The 14,144-nt window shown below is 35.7% G+C and overlaps 1 protein-coding gene across 5 annotated transcripts in view; it reads right to left on the bottom strand.

Moving 5' to 3' along the window:
• Window positions 1–13,647, bottom strand: part of Virma (vir like m6A methyltransferase associated) — a 63,569-nt gene extending 49,922 nt beyond the window's left edge. For 4 of the 5 annotated variants that reach the window (XM_005328659.4, XM_013360108.4, XM_078016907.1 and 1 more), the window contains exons 1-2: window positions 13,490–13,647; window positions 3,035–3,150 (exon numbers count right to left, since the gene is read on the bottom strand). In XM_005328659.4, the coding sequence (XP_005328716.1) occupies window positions 3,035–3,150; window positions 13,490–13,552 (179 nt within the window). In that variant the 5' untranslated portion in view covers window positions 13,553–13,647. Of the gene's footprint in view, window positions 1–3,034; window positions 3,151–13,489 lie in introns of those variants that run through there. The other variant, XM_040293853.2, reaches the window with a different exon arrangement.
• Between the last annotated feature and the right edge of the window lie 497 nt (window positions 13,648–14,144).

Here is a 14,144-nt window from a genome sequence, read left to right as displayed (position 1 = left end):
CCACTGCAACTTATTTTAAAATGAACATGTTTCTTTCTCTTCCTGACTTCCTAATCTCTCCCATCCCTAATATCAGGGAAAATAGGATTACCTTCTTTCCCATTTTAGGCAGATTTATCTGTCCTTGAGTGTACACCTACCACAGGAATGAAGCAATCCAGACTTTGGGGATGGTACTGGAAAATCTCAGAATGACTATCTCCCAAATTAAGAAGTCAATCACAACTCCAACAGAGAACATGTGGAGGAATGTAGCCCATAAATCACCTCTATAAAAGCCCCCTGTTCCCGATGATGGGCAGAATCACAGCCTTTAGGACAGGAGTCCCCTGTGTTTCTCCTTTGCTGGCAAAGCAATAAATCTTTTTTTTTCCTTTGTCTCAAAAAAAAGAAAGAAAGAAAGAAAGAAAGAAAGAAAGAAAGAAAGAAAGAAAGAAAGAAAGAAAGAAAGAAAGAAAGAAAGAAAGAAAGAAATGTCTCCAGGCACAGTGGTGCAATGTAATAAATATTCATATCCATTGCAGCTAATGACAGAAATCAATTTTGCCTGCTATGGTGGCCAACTTCCAAGATGGCCCATTTCCTAGTATTCACAACCTGGAGAGTCCCTTCCCACACTGACTTATAGTATGTAACCAACAGAATATGGTAAAAGCTATAGTTTCAGTTCTAATACTAAGTTATAAAACACACTGATTGTGGCTTCCTTCCTGAGCCCGCTCTCTCACTTTTGGATCATTCCTGGAAGAAGCCATGTCATGACGTGAGAAGAATGGATCCCCATGGGGTGGATCTCTTAGCAAGCACACAAGTGAGTTTCTTTTTTTTTTTTAATTGCCCATTGACTTTTTTTTTTTTTTAATATTTATGTTTTAGTTTTCAGCGGACATAACATCTTTGTTTGTATGTGGTGCTGAGGATCGAACCCGGGCCACACGCATGCCAGGCGAGCGTGCTACTGCTTGAGCCACAACCCCAGCCCACAAGTGAGTTTCTAAGTAAACTCTCCAGTCTCACTCAAATCTTCTAAAACTGTAGGTAAGACTGTAGCTGTGACCTGAATCTTGACTACAACTTCAGGAGGGAAACTGAGCCAGCTAAGCCCTTACAACTCCTGACCCTCAAAAACAATATAATAAAATATATTTTTACTGTTTCAGACTGTAAAAATCTGCAGTTTTTGTTAAAGAACAATACATAACTAATAAACCTTTCTTGGTCAAAAGCATTGTAATTAAATAAAACTGTGGTATATGCTATCATTACCCTCTCTTTTACATTCTACACGTGATAAGAAAAGTAGGAAGAAATGTACACGAAAACATGAGTTTTAATTTCTTTTAAGTGAAAATATAAAAAGTGAATAACAATTCTCTTTAAAAACATTAAATATGCCTGTTTTATTTTTATGTTTTAATTTCTGAATAGTACTTCTGAAGATTTTATGACTATTTCTGTAAGAAAACAACTATTTTTTACAGGAAGAAATAAGCCTTTAATTTTGATTCTGTCCCTTAAAACCATGAAATAGTAGGTATAACTCTTTTATGTAACAGAAATTGAGCTACCCATAGTATCTATAGAATGGAATATGGTATTGACACATGAAACTAATACTAGGCTATAAATTAAAAATGCATGTAAGATATATTTATTATATGTATTCATGTTCCTACAGCCAAAATGTGGCTTATAACTCTAATCCATGTATTAAAATAATGATTCATGTTAAGTTCTCTGTTTTTGTTGGTTGTTAAAGTTATTTGTATCTCCATGTCAGGATGATGGTCTTACATTTTAATTCCCACAGAACCTAAGAAAGAGAAAGTACCAAATAATTACTTAGTAATTACAATTAATGGCTCATTTGAAGCTACTCATTTATAAAAAGATACATGTACTGAAATAAGAAGATCACTGAGTTGTAAAAACTGGCATCACAAAAAAATTTAAATAATGCGTTTAAAATACATTTCTAAATATTTAAACTAATTCTTAGTTATTTTCAAGGAAAAAGTCAAATTAAAGGGCTAGGGCTGTAGCTCAGTGGCAGAGCACTTGCCTAGCAGGTATGAGGCACTGGGTTTAATCCTAAGCACCATATAAAAATAAATAAATAATATAAAGGAATTCTGTCCATCTACAACTATAAAAAAAAATTTTTTTAAAGTAAAGTTAAAAATACTTTATTGCTGGGCATGGTTTGCACACGCCTGTAATCCTGCTGGCTTGGGAGGCTGAGGCAAGAGAATCACAAAAAAAAAAAAAAAAAAGCCAGCCTCAGCAAAAGCAAGGCACTAAGGAACTCAGTGAGACTCTGTCTCTAAATAAAATACAAAATAGGGCTAGGGATGGGACTCAGTGGTCAAGTGCCCCTGAGTTCAATCCCCAGTACCCCCCACACACACAAAAAAAAACTTTATATACTTGATTATGTTATCCCATAATATTTTGGAAAATGTAAATGCATTTCTACCAACTTTTTAAAAAAAAGGATAAATTTTTTAAAATCTTACCTACTACTTAGGTCAAATAATTCCTCCTTTCAAGTTTATGATGATAAAAGCATTATAAAGAAAACTTAAGAGTTAATTACAATGCAAAGTGACCATAAAGTTTCAACATTTTATTATTTGCAAAACAGTACCTTAAAATTCTGCACTTAAGTTTCAACCACAGTGAGTCTCAACATCATGTGCATCCATAAGACTGGGATCCAAAAATTAGAATAAGATAAACTCCATATTTGTACAAATATGTCAAAATTGACTCTACTATCATGTATAACTACAAAGAACAAATTAAAAAAAAAAAGAATTAAAAAAAAAAAAAAGAAAAAGAAGTTGTTTCAGGGACTGGGATGTAGCTCAGTGATAAAGCACAAGCCTAGCACTCACAGTGAGGGCCAGGATTTGATCCCTCAGCACCCCAGTCCCCACACACAAACACACACCCATTCCCACAAGAATAAGTTTCTAAGACATTCTTTAGTTTAAAAAAAAAAAAAAAAAGTTTTGCAAAGAGAGTAACTTACCCATATGCTCTATTGTCAGGCAGACTACTATGGGCTCTCACTCCTGGGGGTATGACTCGAACTTCATTGATATAAACCACACATGGAAAACGAACCACATCTATATGAGAACTTTGCTTTAAAAAAGGAGGGAAAGAAGAGACACATTGTAAGCAAAAAATGCTTCCCAATTCAAAATATGCTCATCTTTTAATTATTTTCATTCAAAGCATCACAAATAACCTTAAAATAACCATATCATTAAATATTTTACAATGATGTATAAATCATTTTTAATGGCTGATGATAAAATGCACCTGTTAAGTCTTTCACTTAATATAACATTTTCTGCAGTGCATTATCTCTCTGCTGATATTTTGCTTAGAACAATATAGTTCACAATCTCTTAAATGAAACTTTTGGAGCCAGTTGACTTTCAAAATCCTGACTTTTTGAATTTTTAGAAAGGTATACGATACAAATACTACATATTACCTAAGAATTCCAGCAGCTTCTGAGACATCAATATCTTATAATCAAAACATCAATATTTCTACAGCAATATGTATCAACATTCACACTAAATAAAGATTAAAACTAGTATAATATTGGTTCAAATTAGATTGTATAGCTAAATGAATTCAGGACAGTTTAAAGGTTTTATTATTTGCAAAAATAATACTTAAAACTTTTAATTTCTGAATTTTTGAATTTCTGGTTAAAAGGTTGCAGATCTATACTTAATTAGCTTACTCTGCTAAATTTTACATACTAAATAATGTCAAAGGATCAGAAAAACCATTTAGATACTGAATAGCTGAGGAACTCCCACAAAAAAAAATTAAATGGACAGCATAAATTATATTTATTACATACTTATCCCTATGTAACATTTTTATTAGAAAAATGCAACTCTTGTGATCAATAAAAAAATTCACATTGATTTGGAATATTTTTCATCATTTTTTCCTAGCATTTCAATCAACCATCATTTTATTTAGTGGTTAAAGTTCACCATAGGTTCACGTTATTTGCATTTGGAAAGGCTAGGTCTTGAAGCTGCAAAGAATATCATGCCTACCATAACAAACCAAAGAAACAACATGTTCAGGTTAGGCTTCCCTGGAAATGTAACAGATGACTTCCTAATTTTGCATTTTAAACTTGGAAATTATAATATATAGGCATAGAAATCTGCCAGTAATATGTTCATTATTCAAATGTACTTCAAACTCTCATTGGAATAAAATAAATGGGATAAGTGAGACTAACTGCTAATTATTCTCCAATATCCATTTTCCTCTTCTTCTAGAGAAATTTTAGCTGGGCATAAGTGAACCAAAGGCTATTTCCCAGATTCCCAAGATGCAAATGTGAACATGGGACTATTAAATTCCTTGATATAAATGAAAATGATGTAAGCAATTCTGGGTCATGCCCTTAAAGAGAAGGTTCAGACTTTTGGACCTATCTTCCACTTTTTCTTCCAATGGTCTAAAATATAGATGTTATAATGAGCTATTATGGACAATACAGGCAATGTTATAAAGGATAGCAAATGATACAGATGGAAAGGCTGGGTCCCCAACACTGTAGAACCGTTATATGGGCCCTAGGTTATTTTCAACTAGATTATTGAAAGAGAAATCCTATTTTATGTAAAGCTACTATTACGTTTGTTTTTTGTTAGAGCTGATCTTGTATCCCAATTATTATGATTATACCTTATACAGTCAACAAATACTACATTCAAGGGGTTGGGGCTGTGGCTCAGAGGAAGAGTGCTTGCCTACCATCCGTGGAAGCACTGGGTTCAATTCCTAGCACCCCATATAAATAAAATAAAGATATTGTGTCCACCTATAACTGAAAAAAATCACATTCCTTTTATATAAAAGAAATATAAAACAACTTACTTCAGAAAATAGAGAAAATGCTATGATACAAACAGTACAGACAAGATACTTTAAAAACTCAGAAGGGTACTTACCTAGCTCAGATTTTGAACAACCATTTTTGGGGGAAGAAAAGATGTGTCAGGGAAAGTATCCCCAAAGAAGTTGTACCTAAGTTAAGTAAGTCTTCTAAAAAAACAAGAATCAGTGGAAGAGAGAGCTTTCTTGGCAAAAGGAGAAAGAAAGCATGTACAAAAGAATGTAAAGAAGAACTTGGAAGGTTCAAGAAATTGCAAGCATAGTTCACCATGCCTAGAGAACAAAATGAGAAAGGAATGTAGGGCAAAGTAGCTGAGCACAACCATCAGAATTACATGAAATAATTCATCCACAGCCAGAAGGCAACTTCATATCTGTATCCCCATCTGGGGCCTCTCTCCTGAGCCCCTGACTGTTATACACAACTAGGTATCTCCACCTGACTGTTATACACAACTAGGTATCTTCACCTGAATGTCCCTCAGGCACCGAAAACGCAGCAATTCCAAAACCTAACTCTCCTACATTAGTGATGCAACTATTATCCACACAATTCCCAAGAAATTATCCTTTTGTTTCTCATTCTCATCTAAATCATCCATTCATTCAAACACCAATTCCTAGTAATTACATTCTTTTTTTAAATATTTTTAGTTGTAGATAGAGACAATACCTTTATTTTATTTATTTATTTTTATGTGGTGCTGAGAATTGAACCCAGTGCCTCACACATGCTAGGCAAGTGCTCTACCACTAAGCTACAATCCCAGCCCCCTAGTGATTATATTCTAAATAGCTCTCGTATCTATGTTTCCCTTCATTCCTGTTGTCATTCCTTTAATTCTATGACTACATCACTCTAATCTGAATTATATCAAGAACAATCCTTCATACATGTATTTTGGATAATAATGATCATCATATTCAACCATCATTAATTATCCCATGCCCTCTCCCCTCCCCTCCCACCTCTCTGCCCTATCTAGAGTTCATCTATTCCTCCCATGCTCCCTCTCCCTATCCCACTATGAATCAGCTTCCTTATATCAAAGAAAACATTTGGTTTTTTGAGATTAGCTAACTTCACTTAGCATTATCTTCTTTAACTCATCCATTTACCTGCAAATGCCATGATTTTATTCTCTTTTATTGCTGAGTAATATTCCATTGTGTATATATGCCACATTTTTTTATCCATTCATCTATTGAAGGGAATCTAGGTTGGTTCCACAATTTAGCTATTTCGAATTGTGCTGCTATAAACATTGATGTGGCTGTGTCCCTGTAGTATGCAGTTTTTAAGTCCTTTGGGTATGAAGACACAAATTGGTGTGAGTGTACTATGTATACAACCAGAGATATGAAGAATTAAGCTCTATATATGTAATAAGAATTGTAATGCATTCAGCTGTTATACATAAATTAAATAATTAAATAAATAAATAATTGTATAGTGGGCATCATTATAGAAAAATCTTTAGTATATCAATGATTGTTTATTTAGGACTCATTCCTAGAAATGAAATTGCTTGATCAAAAGATATGAATGGAATTTTGGAATATAGATCATATATTCACTTTCCATAGGAGCTTCACACACTCTAAATTTATCAGTTTAGATTCTCTGGATATGAGCATGTGTACATTCAACATTCAGAACCATTGTAGGAATTACAATATTTTTAAAAAATATATCCAACTTGAGGTAATAAATATTATTATTTGTTACTTTTAATAATCTCATTTAATTACTAGTAAGTAATAATATTTTCCATATACTGACTTTTGTTTCTGCTTTTGTGAATTATCTGCTCAAATATTTTATAGACTTTTTTCTATGGGGCTTCTCTTTATTTTAAATCATAGGAGTCTTTTATACCTTAATAATGGTAGTAGACCTGTTCTTACAAATATATTACTTCTAGCTCCTCTATAAATTTCCATTATGTTTGTTAATAAACAGTCCTTTTTAGCAAACAAACAAACTAGCTGGTTTTGTGCTTTTTTTCTTGCTCCCCTCCAACCCATTCTCCTACTGCAACATATTCTCCCTAAATTATAAATACATTATCCCCCTGCTCTTTCCTATACCCAAGCCAAATTCCTAGGTCTTATAGATAAGATTGGCTTCTTAATCACTCCAAACTTATACCCCTAGCATACCATGCTCTTTTTCAACTTTATGCCCTCATTTATGCTGTTCTCCTGGTTTAGAACCTTCTGATACCCCTCTGCCCCAACTCCCTGTAGATGTCAACTTTCTTTTCTTTACTGGAGACTGAACCCAAGGGTACTCTACCACTTAGCTACATCCCAAGCCCAAGACAGGGTCTCAAGACTTGCAGAGGTTGGCCTCAAACTTGTGATCCTCCTGTGTCAGCCTCTGGAGCAGCTAGGATTATAACTTTTAAGAGAAAGTTGATCAAGCCTAGTTAAGCACTTCTCCCATGTGTACCCAAAGTCCCTTATTAAACTGAATTGTAATTGACTCTTTTAACTCTCCTCATTAAAATATATGTTGCAAGGAGATGAGAACCAAGTCTCAGTTACTGTATATTCACAATGTCTGGCATATTTTTTAATGAATGAAGAACTTTTAATAGGTGCTTAAAGGGGATCAAATTGTTCTTAGAGGGTTATAAAAAATACAAGCAGGATGACAATAGGAAATCATGGAAGGTTTATGATCAGTCAGGTAACAGAAATGTGAAGAACAGACTAGTCAGATTCTATGACTAAGACACATTTATCCATAGGAGTTATTGTGCATTTAAAGATCACAGCATAGCTATCTACAGCTCCTTATCTCTAGAACTATCTCTCTTCTCTTTCTACCCCCTCCCTTAGCTATCTTATCTGTTTCTATCACTAAGGCAGAGGAGTTACAAATTAGTTTCATAAACTCTAAAATGATCATTACAAAGAACTTTCCAGCACTGACGACCTCCCCAAGACTATATTTTAACCCAACCATTCTACTCTGAAAAGTAATATTAAAGAAGTAAACATGTATAAAATAATTTAGGCCCAAGAATATCACAACACTGTTTATAAAGCCAGAAATCTAAATGTATGAGAACTTAGTAAATAAATAATAACATTACTATTTACATAAATATTATACAGCCAATTTTAAATATTTTACTGAATACTCTTTTGTACCTTTTGAATTTGTACCTCATACATGTATGACATAGTCAAAAAAAGAAAATTTTTTTAAGTGAAGTTTACTTTTTAAGTGATATATATGCAAATTTCTCGATGTACAAGGATGCACAACACAGGTGAAAACAGAAACCACAAACAGTACTGGAACATTAATGTAGGTAGTGGGTTCATATGTTTAAGCATAATCATATTCACTAGAAGATTTGGAAAATATTAATATAAAGAAAATCATTAATTACACCTATAAAATTCTAATACTGACTATAATAGGTGTGGGAGAGAAAGAAAGGAATTTACATCATATCAACAGGAATATCAAAATATAGCATCTCTCTACTCATATACTTGTTTACCAGCTAGTCCTACTTAAATCTGACTTTAAACAATTTTTCAGATATGTTATGTTAATTTTAGTTTTAACTTTTTTTGTGTGTGTGTGTGTGTGTGTGTGTGGTACTGGGGATTGAACCCAGGGCCTTGTGCATGCCAAGGCAAGCACAATCTACCAACTGAGCTATATCCCAGCTCTACCTTATATTCTTGATTTGCAATGTTAAGTGTTTTATTCATTTATTGGAACATTATTTCCCCATCATCAAAGTCTGTTAATAAATTTAACTGCTTATCTTCTGAAACCAAGAGGATTGGCCTTATAAATGTTTAAAACTTCCTTATGTAATAAAAAGGGGATTATTGCAAAATACATAAAGATACAGAATGAGCAAATAGTATTAATGACAGTTGTCACTAAGAAAGGTGATACTATGAAAGCATAGCTTTTCAGCATTTTCTAATTTTTCTAGAATGAAATTTAAATTTACTAAAATATTTATTTTTTCATTTTTATAAGAGTATCATACAAACCACAAACATAATTTGTAATTCACTTTGCACCACTCATATCCCTTTAAGGTAAATTAAAAGTCTAACTTCCCTACCAGATTACAAATCCCTCTGAGAACAGACAATAGATTTTGTTTTATTTTTACTTATATTGCCCCTCCTGGAACTGTACCCTCACTTTCAAAAGTATTTTTCATAAGCCAGCTGCCGTCACACATGCCTGTAATCCCAGTAACTTAGGAGCCCAAATTGGAAGGATTGCAAACTCCAGGCCAGTCTTGGAAACTTAGTGAGGTCCTAAGCAACTTGGTAAGACCCTGTCTCTAAATAAAAATAAAAAATAAAAAAGGGCTGGGATGTAGCTCAGTGATAAAGCACCTCTGGGTTCAATCATCAATACCAAAAAAAAAAAAAAAAAGGTATTTTTCATAAATATTTTCTAAATAGATTCCCAACTTCCTACTGGGCAAATCTGGCTTACTACTAAACACACAAAAAACTAAAATTATCAGGCTGGTGTTGTAGCTCAGCAGTAGATTGTTTGCCTAACATTTTCGAGGCAATGGGTTTAATCCTCAGCACCACATAAAAATAAATAAATGAAATAAAGGTATGTGTCCAAGTACAACTGAAAAAAAATTTTTTTAATTAATAAATAAAATTACCAGGCATGGATACAGAGCTCAATGGTACAGCACTTGCCTAGTATGTATGAGGCCCTATGTTTGATCTGCAGCACTACAATAAAAAAATCTAAAAAAATAAAAGCTACAATTCTCTTTTTCCCATCAAATTCACTATCAACAGCCCCACCAGTTCCCTAGTCTCTAAAACTAAAATTCTATCATTTTAACTACAATATTCAGCTTCCATCTTACTGAATATGTGTAGTTAAAAATTATATCCAAAATGTATCTTATATGTATTCCTTCCTATTTAGTATCACTGGGTCAGAGTATACCATGGCAGGAAAATGCATGCTGGTGTATCTTAAGCTAGTTATGCCATTTTAGGAAAGACATCTAACCTCTCGGGCTCCATTTCTGTATTTCATGAAGATAAACTACCTTTTCAAAATGGATGGAAAAATCAGAGATAATTTATTTAAATAACCAACACACAATAGGAAAGATAGTAGAACGAACTGAATATAACTTTCCTACGTTCATACATGAATACACAACCAGTGAAACTCCACATCACGTTCAATTACATGAATGAGTTATACTCCATATATATATATATATATATATATGTCATAACATACTCTACTGTCATGTATATCTAAAAGAAAAAAATTAATAACCAACATACTGCCTCACTCAAAGAAAGTATTCAGCCAGGCAAAGTGATGCATGCCTGCAATCTCAGGTACTTGGGTGGCTGAGGCAAAAAGATGACAAGTTTCAGCTCCATCCAGGCAACTTACCAAGACCCTGTCTCAAAATAAAATAAAAAAGGGTTAGGGATGTAGCTCAGTGGTAAAGTGCCCCTGGGTTCAAACTCCAACACTGGAGGAAGGGGGGCAGGGAGTATTCAATAAAGGCTAACAAGCATTAATTCCCATCTGCTAAGTCAACCTTTCATTATGCCTTATTTTTTTCTTCCTGAATTTGACACCTGTTTTCTTTGAACAATTTTAGGTATTACTGATCAATTAATCTCCCTAATATAGTTCACTAACCATATAATTTGCCTGCTCAAAAACTTTCCACTTGTACGACAGATCTATGCTCCTTCATTGAACATTCAAGGAGCTCAATGATCTGGCTTCGAACTGCCCCTCAGGTGCCACTTACTTGAGCACACCTGAACAAATGACTATTCCAGTAAAATACCATCCTTTCCTAACTATAGCTGCGGTACATACCTTTCCACCAAAGACCAAGTTCATATGGTAAATGCCTAGATGAAGTCTTTCTTAATACTCTCAAAAGAAGAGTATCTCTCCCTTCTGAAATCATGCAGCCTTAATATCCATAAAGGAAGTTAAATATAAACTAGAATTCTAATACGTCCAATAATGAAAAGCATTTTTAAAAAAGATGATAAACTTTAAGAAATCACCATTGTGCCTCTTTATGCACTTTGTCACATTCTAACTTGAATGATAATTTTGTGGAGCTAATCTACAGTTCAGTTAAACTTTTTTTGTGTATGTGGTATATCACTGTTACCCATGCTCTCACTCTCCCAAGTAACTGGGACTACATACAGTTCTACATCCCCAAAACCACGTTGGTTCTAAATTTTTTGAGAAGAAACATTTGAGAACAAGATTTCTTATCTCTACCAGGCATAGGGCACACACCTGTAACCCCAGGGATTCAGGAGGATCACAAGTTCAAGACTAGCCTCAGCAACTTAGAAAGGCCTTAAAGCAACTTAGCAAGATCCAGTTTCAAAATAAAAAGGGGCTAGGGATATAGCTCTGTGGCAAAGCACTTCTAGATTCAATCCCACTGTACATTGAGAGAGAATTTTAATATTTATTTTTTTAGTTTTCGGCGGACACAACATCTTTGTTTGTATGTGGTGCTGAGGATCGAACCCGGGCCAAACGCATGCCAGGCGAGCATGCTACCGCTTGAATCACATCCCCAGCCCCCCCAAAAAAATCTTAGCTCCCATAAATTTTTCTTTCAAGATTTGGTTCAAATGTGACCTCTACTAAAGCTTTCCCAGTCATTCCCAGAAGATGGCATTTACTACATGCCCTGTCTTCTCATGGCCTTCAATGTTTGCCTAAGAATGAAAGAAAGAAAAATCGATTAAATAATGAATGAATGAATTAATGAATGCCAGTTTTCCTAAACTAGAACAGTATAGGACTAATTCACCATATGCTTTCTTCAAATATTTACCTACTTTCTACTTCTGTATATGACAGGTTCTGCTACAACTACTGCTGCCATTGTGGGTTTTCTAAAACTTAGCTGGAATTACAGTCGGAATACAGCCGTCATTAAACAAACCATGCCAACTGACCCACATGGAATGTAAGGCCAAATATTATTTCACTGTCAGTAAGATATAATAACCCAAAGTACCCAAACTTTTGACTTTTACTGACCTATAAATCATTCATTAAAATAAAAGCTAATTGGGTTGGGGTTGTGGCTTGGTAGTAGAACGCTTGCTTCACATGTGTGAGGCATTGGGTTTGATTCTCAGCACCACATATAAATAAATGAATAGAAATAAGGTCCATCAACAACAAAATTCTAAATAAATAAATAAAATATCAAAGAATTAACCACTTCCCATATCATCACTATTTCACAAAACAAAGACTATTCATTTTAAACATTTTGCACTCAAACATTTATTGAGCACCTACATTTTTCTAGATACTGTTGTAGCACTGGAAATACAACCAAGAATAAGAGACTCTAGCTAACTTCTTGGAGCTTGATACAAGAACACACTCTTAATAAAAACAGAAGAAATAGTCTAGCTGGGTTTGGTGGCTCACGCCTGTAATTCTAGCTATTGGAGAAGCTGAGGAAGTAGGATCACAAGTTTGAGGTCATTCTGAGCAACTTAGAGACATCTTGTCTCAAAATAAAAAGGACTGGGGATGTAGTTCAATCGTACAGCGCTCCAGAGTTCAATTCCCAGTACCAGAAAGGAAAAAAAAAAAATCTTCGAAGAAAGAACAATTCTCTAAAATGATTTAAGTTTACATTAAAACAGAAGAGGAAGTTTGCGCGCGCTCGCTCTCGCGCACTCTCTCTCAGACACAGACACATACACGCCAATTTCTCTTTGGACTTCGTTAAAGTTCATTTTCCACCGGCTTTCAGAAACCTGCAGTTAACTAGCTATATTCAAATATCACACGTTCAAGAACCCGTAAATAATTTGGTACAGAAAGATTGCCCCTCAAAACGACAATACATTTGCTTGCTGAGAATAATTCTGACTACGATTCCCTCAATTCTTCCTACTTCGAAATAGTCTCCACGCAAAGAGGTTGTAGGCATCTCATGTCCTAATGTGTGAAACCTCCTTCGAACTATTAAAGTTTCATGACAAACGGGAGAACACTACAATCCTGAGCCCAAAGTGTGGCAAAACTTCCATTAGAAGAATCTAGCCGAAAGAATTTAGAAACGTCGTTAACTCGGGAACCACAGAGCCCGAGGGAGCTGCTCGGACTCCCGCACTACGGTCAGCGACCAGCTGCCCAAGACACCTCCTGCACCCAGAGAGGTTACCTGAGAACCTCCACCCTTCTCAAGGCCCAAAGTTGACAGAAAAACATAATAACAATAAAAAGTAATGCCAGCAAAGCAGCCAACTCCAGCAAGACGCCGCGGAAGGGGATGCAAGTTAAAGCAAGGAAAAGAAGGCTCTGCCGCCCCCTCCCTCAGACGCAGAGCTCACACCCAAGCTGGGGGATGGGGTGTGTGTGCGCGAGGAATTAAAGCGACAATCGGTGGGAGCAAAAAATCTAGGACGCTAACGATTTTCTTGTGAAAGTCCTCAAGTCGAGGAGTAGGGTCGGAATCAAGTGGCCAAGCCTTACCTCAGCGCTTGGATGTTTAAAAGTGTCTAAAAATAGCAGCTCCATCGCCGAGTCCACCGCCATGTTTGCCGCGGGCGGAGGACAGGGGGAGGACTTCCGGGGCAGCGCTCCAACTTCGGAGACTGCAGCTCAGGAGAGGGAGAAACGGAAGCACTTCCGGTGATCAGAGCCCCAGCGCTTCAAGCCTCGGCCTATCCCAAAGCTCCTTGCTGCCTGAAGCGGCCGACCCCGCCTTCTCCAGCGCGGCGAAGGGCGCCCTCTGAACACCCAGTGGGGGACAGAGCGGGGAGGAGGGGAAGGAGACTACGGTGTATCCAGTGGTCCAAACCTTGTGGTTCTGTAGCGCTACGGAGCCACGACGACCTCCGGGAGGGGTGGGTGGAGAAGGCTTTGAAAGGCTGGAGGAGGGAGCATTACCAGCTCTGGAGGACCGGCCTCCTATATCGTCCCCAAAGCAGTCTTTCTAGCATCTGGAGATGCAGTGAGCGAAGTTGCAAAGTAAAGCATTATTTTTAGAAGAAAGTGTTGTTTCAGCAAATGGAGACTCTTTTGTTTTCTTACCTGTAAAATGTGAAGAATAATATGTAACCCATAAGATGATTATGAGGATTCATTGAAATAAAATTCAAAGAATTGTGGAAGTGAAAATGTCATG

The sequence above is a fragment of the Ictidomys tridecemlineatus genome, chromosome 7 (assembly GCF_052094955.1).
Source record: "Ictidomys tridecemlineatus isolate mIctTri1 chromosome 7, mIctTri1.hap1, whole genome shotgun sequence".
NCBI classification, from domain to species: Eukaryota; Metazoa; Chordata; class Mammalia; order Rodentia; family Sciuridae; genus Ictidomys; species Ictidomys tridecemlineatus.
The sequence above is the reverse complement of the archived record's forward strand: the minus strand, read 5'-3'. Positions and strand labels throughout refer to the sequence as shown.